At 34.5% G+C, this 10,763-nt stretch overlaps 1 protein-coding gene across 3 annotated transcripts; it reads left to right on the top strand.

Moving 5' to 3' along the window:
• Nucleotides 1-3,735: 3,735 nt before the first annotated feature.
• Nucleotides 3,736-9,825, top strand: LOC147497134 (uncharacterized). Of its 3 annotated transcripts, none has more exons than XM_086559830.1 (15): nucleotides 3,736-3,876; nucleotides 4,050-4,123; nucleotides 4,218-4,329; nucleotides 4,427-4,552; nucleotides 5,573-5,662; nucleotides 7,701-7,784; nucleotides 7,852-7,967; nucleotides 8,099-8,200; nucleotides 8,334-8,447; nucleotides 8,545-8,601; nucleotides 8,747-8,813; nucleotides 8,900-8,953; nucleotides 9,052-9,126; nucleotides 9,226-9,261; nucleotides 9,500-9,825. In XM_086559830.1, the coding sequence occupies exons 2-15, from the start codon at nucleotides 4,104-4,106 to the stop codon at nucleotides 9,584-9,586; spliced, it is 1,140 nt and encodes a 379-aa protein (XP_086415956.1). In that variant the 5' UTR covers nucleotides 3,736-3,876; nucleotides 4,050-4,103; the 3' UTR covers nucleotides 9,587-9,825. The 3 variants fall into 3 exon arrangements, with proteins under 3 accessions (XP_086415956.1, XP_086415954.1, XP_086415955.1); XM_086559828.1 differs by having other exon boundaries at nucleotides 5,573-5,676; nucleotides 7,691-7,784; XM_086559829.1 differs by having other exon boundaries at nucleotides 3,815-3,926; nucleotides 5,573-5,676; nucleotides 7,691-7,784.
• The last annotated feature ends 938 nt before the right edge of the window (nucleotides 9,826-10,763 follow it).

Below are 10,763 nucleotides of genomic sequence, written 5' to 3'. Positions count from 1 at the left end.
TATGATCTACTAACCATAAAGATCATCTCTAAAAAAAATTTGATAAGCTCATATGATAACGTTTAACATTGCCAAAAAATGATTGCGAGTTGACAACAATTTTTATCACAGTTAGAAGTTTCCAAATAAACTGAATTTTTGTAGAGATCATCTCACTGATCAGTAGGTCATATCTACAAATACTTAGATTTAATTAATTCATCTTGTAGTTGAAGGTTTATGTTTGTTTAGATTTGATACTTAGTTTAGTATTTAGTTTTTGGTTCTTTCAAGAGCCGCATAGTTTTCTATGGATATGATCTACTAAACATAAAGATCATCTCTAAAAAGATTTAGCTCATTTCATAATATTTGACATTGCTAAAAAATAATTGCAAATCGTCAGATTTTTTAAAAAGTTGACAACAATTGTATTCTAGGTTAGAGGTTTCCAAACGAGCTGAATTTATATAGAGATCATCTTTATGGTTAGGAGATTATATCTACAAAAAAAAATGTTTTAATACATCTTGCATGTAAAGTTTTGATTTTTGTTTTTTACTTAGTCTCGTACTTAGTTTTTGGTTCTTTCCGGAGTTGCACTCAACAAAGTCCACCACCATTTTTTTTCCAGATCAAAAAGACTTGATGGTTAGCTTTAGGAGGCACCTGATGATATTTTCGCATTGTGACATAACAAATATCACACTTTTTTTTTTTTCAGTTATGTCTATCTCACTATGAACTCGATCATAGGATACTGATAACTAATAAAGACTTTGATGTCTAATAGGTCCACATCGACAGTTCAAAAGCTCCGTCGCTCGTCACCTCCCATCTGCCTTACAATCACCGATTGATTCGATTCCTTTGACTTTGCATTTTTCATCTAGTTTAGGTGTGAAATGGGGAAGTTGTAGAAGTGGAGTATAGTATCTAGTCTTAATGTTGCATACGTGAGCAAACATTTGGCTAAGTCTTAGTAGCGAAACCATAACCCCTAATGATCTAGTGTATAGTCGAAACAAACACGATCCTAACATGGGTTGAAGCAGCATATTTGCATAGAGTAGGATATGATGTGATGTTGATTGTGGGTTAGTTGTTCCTCCAAATTCTCTCTTGACAAATGGGGATAGATCGATCAATGCTCTAGCCTTTCAACATCACTATTTGTTTTTGTGTTTTTAAGCCTTTCATTTTCATTCAAAAGAAATGCTCTACTTAGAGTTTAAATTGATAGAACTTAGCGGGTTAATATTATTGAAGAACTACACCAAAACGATTACATAAATTCTTATTAACGACAAACTAACTAATTGAAGCGATTACAAGAGAACAAAACAATTTTACTTATCAAGTTTGCTTAATGAGTGATGCACTTTTGTAAGCATAGAGTATCGTAGCCACTGCTAATGACTTATGTAATAACATACCAACTCAAGTATATGCATATAGACAAATAAATACCTAGTGTGATACTTTATTAGCTGCGCTGATCGCCTAATTAGGACTTAAACCCCAAACACAATATCTCATATTGATTGTTCGTAATAATTGAGAACTTGGTAGAAACAGATATATATTAGCTTGTAGGCCCGTGCATACGCACCGGCTATTTTGAAAACATTTAGATTTTTTTTAGAAAATTGGGACTACCGTTTTAGTTGCTAAGTCGTTTTAATTTTATAACAAATTGTTTTAAATTAAGTTTTAAAAACCCGTTTTTTCAATTGGGAGAAAGATTCAGTTTTAATAGGAGAATAATTCCCGTTTTAATTAAATACGCTAGATTTTCTCTTAATTTTCAATAGGGGAGGAATTTTTATTTTAATAGGAGAAGGATTCCCGCTTTAATTAGAAGTACTAGAATTTGTTTTAATAGGAGAAAAATTCATGTTATAATAGGAGATGAATTCCCGTTGTAAAAAGAAAATCATTCTCCTATTAAATAGATTTTTTCAAATAAGAGAGAAATTCCTGTTTTAATAGGAGATTACATAGAATTTTAATAGAGCTCGAAAAATAACCTTGTAGAAGATTTAATATTAAGACTAGCTTGTAGGCCTATGCATATACACCGACTCTTTTGAAAACATTTAGATTTTTTTTAGAAAATTGGGACTACCGTTTTAGTCGCTAACCCGTTTTAATTTTATAATAAATTGTTTTAAATTAAGTTTTAATTAAATTTTAAAAACCCATTTTTTCAATTGGGAGAGAGATCATGTTTTAATATAAGAATAATTTCCGTTTAAATTAGATATACTAGATTTTCTCTTTTCAATAGGGGAGAAATTCTCATTTTAATAGGAGAATAATCCCCGTTTTAATTAGAAGTGTTAGCATTTGTTTTAATAGGAGAGGAATTCCTATTATAATAGGAGATGAATTCCCATTGTAAATTCCCGTTTTAATAGGAGACGACGTGAAATTTTAATAGAGCTCGAGAAATACCCCTTGTGGGAGCTTTAATATTAAGACTAGCTTGTAGGCCCGTGCATACGCACTTCTTTTTGAAAATATTTTGTTTTTTTTAGAAAATTGGGACTACCATTTTAGTCGCTAACCCGTTTTGATTTTCTAACAAATTATTTTAATTAAGTTTTAAAAACCTTTTTTTTTTCAATTCGGAAAGAGATCATGTTTTAATAGGAGAATAATTTCCATTTTAATTAGATATGTTAGATTTTTCCCTTTTCAATAGGGGAGGAATTCCCATTTTAATAGGAGAATGATTCCCGTTTTAATTAGAAGTGCTAGAATTTGTTTTAATAGGAGAAAAATTTCCGTTATAATAGGAGAAGAATTTCTATTTTAATAGGAGATGACGTGGAATTTTAATAGAGCTCGAAAAATATCCCTTGTAGAAGCTTTAATATTAAGATTAGCTCATAGGCCCGTGCATACGCATCGGTTCTTCTGAAAACATTTAGATTTTTTTTAGAAAATTGGGACTACCGTTTTAGTCGCTAACTCGTTTTAATTTTCTAATAAATTATTTTAAATGAAGTTGTAATTAAATTTTAAAAACCCTTTTTTCAATTGGAAGAAAGATCATGTTTTAATAGGAGAATAATTTCCGTTTTAATTAGATATGCTAGATTTTCTCTTTTCAATAAGGAAGGAATTCCCATTTTAATAGAAGAATGATTCCCGCTTTAATTAGAAATGTTAAAATTTGTTTTAATAGGAGATGCATTTCCGTAATAATAGGAGATGAATTCCCGTTATAAAAAAAGATTATCGTTTTTCAAATAGAAGAGAAATTCTCGTTTTAATAGGAGATGGCGTGAAATTTTAATAGAGCTCGTTTTTCAATTGGAAAATAGATTTTTGTTTTAATAGGAGAAGGATTAAAACTTTAATTAGAAGTGTTAGAATTTATTTTAATAGGATAAGAATTCTCGTTATAATAGAAGAGGAATTCTTATTTTTCAAATAGGAGAGAAATTCTCGTTTTAATAAGAGATGACGTGGAATTTTAATAGAGCTCGAAAAATACCTTTTGTGGGAGCTTTAATATTAAGATATAAATATATATAGATATAGATATTATTATTAAACAATGATTCGTCTGAGCTAAAATATTTTCAACAAAATATCTCAAGATAGAATACAATATTTGGATACAAAATAACCGGCCTAAAGACAGTGACAAACAAAAAACCCAACAAAAATAGAAACTGACATAACATAAAACGCGACTTTTTGTCTCCACTTGTAAAAAACCGAATCAGTCTCAAAGTCACAATCAGCCTTCGTGAATTCCAGCAGTGCATCCGTCCTCTATTTATATCTAGTCCGATCATTCCTTCCTTTTTTTTGTTTGTTTCAAACTCTCACTCTTTTCCTGGAACTTTCCTTCTTTCAGCACAGATTCATCTTTAGATTTCGGTACGTTGATTTTTTCAAAGATTAAGCCCGATATATTTGGCATATTAGACGTACGTTAATGAATCTTTAATTTGTTATTGTTATTTTTCAGTCTTGTTAATAAGGGAGTTACATGTTAGAATATAAAGTGTATTGAATCAATATCTTGAAATCGTTTAGAATATCTCTTGCAGGTGTGCTGAGCGATGTGAAGCAACTCTTGGTTGTTACTTTAGTTGAATATAATAATGGTAACACTTGTACGCAGGTATGTAATTCTATTCACTTTCTTTGGGTTCTTGTTCATAATTTCTGACATATGTATGCCCGATGCTTTGTTTAACATATAATATGGATTGCAGTGGCATTTTGAGAAAACCAAATGAGACCATGAGGTTGTTAGTTACAACTATCGTAGGAGTTGTGTTTGGATTTTTAGTAGGAGTTTCTGTCCCAACAGTTTCCTTAACAAAGGTGCGTATTGTGTATTTTTATTTTTTTGCTTTGCAATTTTTCGTTTTACTTCATGCTTTTGGATAATAATAATTTTATCTGTTTCTGGTTTTCGCAGTTTCACTTCCCATCGAACCTTATCCCCTCTATTAATTTTACTTATATGGCGGATACTTGGTCATCTGTAACTGGAGGTAGTAGTAGCAGCTCAACGAAAGTTCGAAATTGGAATAATGAACCAACGGTACACTCCTACATGTTAGATTGTTGTGTATTTTTCTGCATTTGAGGTATTTGTAAGACTCGTAACATGGAATGCTGTCACGTCCACTTTTTGCTTTTTTTTTTGCTCCGAAAGCATAATGTGTTCTTTGGAATTCCTTGATCTCAAATAACATTTTTTGAAATTTGTAATGCGTTATTTCCGTGTCAATCAACCTCTTCTGACCAACTGACCGTTTTGTATAACTTTGATTGATCGCTCCCGATTTGGTTCTTTTCTGGTAAAATATATGCTTATTATGACTATGGAGTGGTTAGACGCTGCCAGGGTGAGGTTGTTAATTGTTATCTGCTCCAAATCTCAAGAGTTATTTACTAATCACCATAAGGTCTTGCTGAAGAAAGGTATGACAATTGGTTACTGGAGAAGAAAAAGGTCGAATTTGGAATCATGGTAGTCCTGCTAATCATTTTATGATAGCCTTGGTAAATTCTCACCAAGTAAATTACGGATTTAAAATGGCGTAGCTAGAAAAACAATTTGTGATTTATAGAGTTTTCTTTGGGTAAAAACTGCAAGTAAATGGAGCTGAAAAAAAACGTGTTAAATATGTAAACCAAGGTTTAGTACATAAATAACGGAAAGAAACGGTATAAAATGAGGGGAAATGTTAAATATCCCGCGATAACTTGATTGTCTAAGAATGAAAAACCAGAAACAAAATATGAAAATATAGGAATTCATAAACCACTGTTCTACCACCTAATAATCAAGAAATTTAACTTGATCAGCGCTTGCCAACTTAGCAAGAATCAACTTAAGTATTGTTTTCATATAACTGAATTGAGTATAAGAGAAGTAATTTCCTCTTTTGGTATTTTTGTAAGCTCACCACATACATATTGTGCCATTGTCACTATTATTTCTAGAATTTCTTTCTAGTTTGCTTGAGCGTTGAGGTTGCACCTCTAGTAACATCTGAAGCGTAAACATTTTGGAACGATCAGTAACATATATTGATTTTCTGCTTTCATGGCGCAGATATGGGTACCGACAAATCCTCGGGAGCGGAAAGACTACCACCGGGCATTGTTGCAGCTGAGTCAGATTTCTATCTCCGCAGATTGTGGGGTAAGCCTAGTGAGGTGTGCACTTCTAACCTTTTATGTGTTAGAGTAGCTGAGGACTCTGCTACCCCAACATGGAATGTTTATATAACTTGGGATGAGTATGATATTAAATTCTTATTTTGGTACAAGTCATGTACTTTTCTGCAGAGATATGAACTTGGATCGAGAATTCAAGGAATTTGTTGATTATTCTGGGTCAACAACCCTATATTGATCTTGAATAAACAAGGAAGTCCTTTTTCTCAAACAAACACCACTTTAGTTAACAGTCAGCCACTCGGCTTTAGGCCTGCCTGCAAGCAACTTTACTTAAAGCCTTAGAATGCTTAGAAACTGAGAAAGAAACTAATCTAGAGGAGACCCTAATTAACTTAGGGAACTTGTTTATTGAATAAAAGGAACTAAATTGTGGAACTTGACCTATCACCACCACCACCACCACTATTATATTAATTTATATTCGCAATTCCACCAACTTCGCCAGTCCTCACTTCAATCACGTATTCACGTTACACCATCAGCATCACATTACTACATGTCTACACCACTACCAGAGCCATCTCCATACCAGAACCACCGCCACCATCACCAAGCCACCACTTCTATCGGTCTGCTCCCATCACTGACCCTCCCACCACCACTACCAAAGCCTCAACTTAACCAAGGCACCACCACCAGTAGGTCACTGCTTAACTACTCTAACCATCATTATCCTACCAACACGACACTATTACTTAGCTCCCACCACACCTATTGGTAACACCGTTTTCTTTGATGCAATTAAACTAAGAGAAAATGAAAAAGGAAAAGATCTGTACTAGAGAAAGTTGTATAACGGAAATAAATATTACAGATTTACTATTTCCCTTGAAGCAAACAGAGCCTAGTTTTGTGAAAATTTGTGAATAGTCTCTAATGTCTCTTGCATCCATTTGGAGTTTTAAGTTTTAGTGTGGGGAACCCTAGAATGCATCACTCTCCCCAGGTTGGAAAAGTTCAACCATGAATTTGCGGCTTCATTTGCATCTTCTTCGAGTCTCCAACTTTTAGAACGATGCCCACTATCATCGCATGATTACAAGTTGAAGAAGGTACTAGTCTTATCGTTTCAAATGAACCCTATGAGGTACAATGCTCTTTAGGAAACTCTCAACTGGAGAGATCTAATTGTTCTTTGTTTCTTTAGTTTGGGTCGTAGGGTAAAAACTCATAGCATTCGAGGGCACAAACTTCAAAAGCTTGATAAGAAAGGCCATGATCCGTCACTGAATTACGTTGGTTTTGATTCATAAGATTGTATACTTTGGTGACTACTTTATGGCTCAATGACTCTATCCCTTATCTTTGTTTTCAACTTGTTCTATATGTTTATCCTGACACGTGTCACTAACTCCCTTTTGGTCTTGAGAGATTCAAAGGGTATATGTAATTTCATGCTCTAAAGGGTACTTGAGTCAGTTTACATGGTTTGGACAGAAGGATCACGGTCAACTCTAGTTGACTCAGTCCTTCTGTGAGTCTGAGCTGGGGAAGTCTAAAAAGCAAAGAACTGGGGGTAGGGAAAGTCACTTTTGTGAAGTTACTAGGGGGGGAGGACCTGACAAATTTATTATCATCTGAGTTTATCTTTACTGGATGTTAGAGTTCCTGTAAGCCATTAGATAGCTGGGACCATTTTCCTATATAAGAATAGTGAGAGGAGGGAATTTGATAAAACTATTTTCCTAACGGATATTATTATATTAAGCATTTAAAACCTTACAACATTAGGCAGTTCTGGACTATTATTGACAGAGGGAATTTAATAGGGAGATAGGGGACCTAATGCATTTCAGAAATTAAAATATAAATAGTTGATCAATCAGAGATTTATTAGAAGTGGCTTCTTAGTTTTTATGTATTTGCTCTCTCCATTTATTTAGTCTTGTTGCAGATTGTCTTAAGTTTTGATCAAGATTTTGTGATTATCTGTCATTTTAGTATTCAGTGCTTTTCCGTCAGTTTGTATCTGGGTTAATTGATCAAATAGACATCTGCAGGACTTGACTATCAAGCCAAAGTATCTTGTGACCTTTACTGTTGGTCTCAATCAAAAAAGTAATATTGATGCAGCAGTTAAAAAGGTCAGGAAAATTAAGAATATTCTCTGGCTTACCTCTCTGTCAGCTATTAATTTTTCTGCACCTACAGTTTTCAGAAAACTTTACTATCTTGCTATTTCATTATGATGGGAGGACTAGTGAATGGGACGAGTTTGAATGGTCAAAGCGTGCTATCCATGTGACCGTTAGGAAGCAAACTAAATGGTGAGGAACTGTCACATCCATAGCCTTTCATGGTTCCTTCGGTCTAATGAAAGGCTGTTGATTTTTTGATGTCTCTTCAATTAATGCTTCGTATATAGTATATACACTTCAACTCTAAATTTTTGTTGAAGGTGGTATGCCAAACGGTTTTTGCATCCTGACATTGTAGCGCCATATGACTACATATTTATCTGGGATGAAGATTTGGGAACTGAGAATTTTGATGCAGAAGAGTAAGTGTGAGATTTATCTTTTTATTTATTTATTTATTATTATTATTTTTATTATTATTATTATTATTATTATTATTATTATGCTACATGATTTAGGATCTTACTGTTGCAATTTTTTTCCCTTGAACTATAGATACATTAAACTGGTAAGGAAGCATGGGTTGGAAATTTCGCAGCCTGGTTTGGAACCAAACAGTGGGTTAACATGGCAAATGACAAAGAAAAGATATAACAATGAAGTTCACAAGTAAGAAAAATGGTAATTCTGTTTTCTATATTTCATTCTTTGTGTTGAATACAATCATTTGTTGGTTGCTCATCATCTGATTTTCTTTCTTTGTCAGAGAAACAGAGGAGAGACCGGGCTGGTGCACTGATCCCCATTTGCCACCATGTGCTGCGTATGGCAATGCTTTACAGTTTTGTTTTATTTTTTGTTCTTTTAATTTCTTGTCATGCTTTTGTTTTGCCTTCCTGTGCTGAAATTGGGATGGAGTTAGTCGTGTAAATTAGGAGTACCTTATACAAGTGCAATATTATATGCAGATTTGTTGAGATCATGGCCACGGTGTTCTCTAGAGATGCTTGGCGCTGTGTGTGGTATATGATTCAGGTAGGGAACACTTTTTGTATGCGGGCTGTTTCTCGTCTCTAACAAAATAATTTCCTTTAAATAACTGATTGTTTCTTAATCTGCAGAATGACTTGGTTCATGGATGGGGTCTTGATTTTGCTCTTAGGAAATGCGTAGAGGTTGCCTTTCTATACTCATTCACTTTCTTATATTATTAACGCATTTCTTGTTGCTAGAACTAAGCTCTTTCTTGTGTGCTGTTCTCGTTGAATAACAGCCTGCTCATGAGAAAATTGGAGTTGTAGATGCACAGTCTGTTGTTCATCAAACAGTTCCTTCACTTGGAAACCAGGTTAGAGGAAATTACCCTTTAGTTTATGGCCCTGTGAGAGTCACAGTCCACTTTTGTGTTTGTGGAACTAGAAATAAGTTTTATCTTCTTTTTTCATAGGGCGAGGCACAGGATGGGAGAGCACCATGGGAAGGGGTAAGTATTTTATTTTGATCTCTCCTCACTCTCTCTTTCTCTATAATAGAGGAGCATTTTGGTGCAGAAAAGTCGCCTCCAAAATGGAATTTTACAACTCACCATTACTCATAATCTTGTGTTTAATGAACCTCTCTACAGTTTTTACTTCTGCGGTGTCACAGTTTAGTCACAATTATTATTAGGTTGTTTTGTAGATAAATGGACTAAGCTAGTGAAATTCCCTCTCTGGTGTTAGGTAAGAGAAAGATGCAGAAAAGAGTGGGCAATGTTTCAAGAGCGAATGGAGATCGCAGAGAAGGCGTATTATAAAGAACTCGAATAGAATTGCCGTAGTACACAACTCGTCAGTCCAATGACAATCTTTCACTTCCGATGTAATTAAGGAGGGGGTGGGGGGGAGGGGAATCAATTTTGCTTTGGTAGATTCAAAAACAGACAGGCTAATGCCCTAACTTTTAGAGTATTGAATGAATTATCTATTAATAGGTTTACTATACTATACAAATCATAAATGCTCACGTATGAACTGGGTTTTCCATGTTCTTACTAGTTATCCTTGTACTCCCAAGGCCCAACATTGTTACTTCCTTAGGTAGCATCACAACTTTTATGGAATAGCAATCAGCAGTAATGTACCCTTACCATGTGGCGGTGATGTTCAGCCAGGTTGTCTTCGTTATTGTTTTTTCCTGTCAGATTGCTTCCAAAAGTTTGCCTGTTTCCGTCAGATTCCACCCACGTGTTGGTCAGTCCATCCAAGTTCAGTTGCTCCGACTACACTATCAGTGAGCATGTGTTTCAGCTACTGATAACAGTTTATCCTTTTTCTACCCGAATTTATTTTGACTTCCCAGTTTTGACTGGGTTTAAAAAGGCTTTTGTCTTCTTGATTCTTGGGCTTTAAACATAGAACTCTTCTAGCAAAGATCTTGGCTCATTTTCCACGCAAAATGGTGCCTTTAAACACATAAACAGCTTCAAGACCTGAAATACACAAAAACATGTAAACAATACTAACTCTTATTTATTATAAACATAATTGGCCTATGTAGAATACTATTAAGGGGTTTAAATGACACTTTTGAGTGCTTATCACTTACCAATGAGTGCCAAAGTAAGGGAAGTTATTACAGAAGGGAAGTGGAACTCTATTGTCCATAACTTACCATCAGGTTCGTTGAAAGAAAAGATTCAATCCACTGATATCAATTTACCACCTACCAGAAGATAGAATCATATGGACTCCAAATCCTGTTGGAAAACTATACTTCAAGATCTACTTATGCTGCTCTAAGAGTCCCTTGGGAAGCAGTGAGATGGTACAATATGGTATAGGGCAAACTGGTCATCCCTAAACACTCCTTTACAACTTGGTTACTCTTCTCTGGTAATCTGCCCACCCAAGATAGACTAATCCAGAGGAAGGTTCTTTACTCTTCAAAGTGTTGTCTGTGTAACACTAACTCAAGAGAGAACTCAAAACATCTCTTCTTTGAGTC

This window comes from Coptis chinensis, chromosome 5, assembly GCF_015680905.1.
Source record: "Coptis chinensis isolate HL-2020 chromosome 5, ASM1568090v1, whole genome shotgun sequence".
NCBI lineage: Eukaryota > Viridiplantae > Streptophyta > Magnoliopsida > Ranunculales > Ranunculaceae > Coptis > Coptis chinensis.
This window is presented reverse-complemented; position numbering and strand designations above follow the sequence as displayed.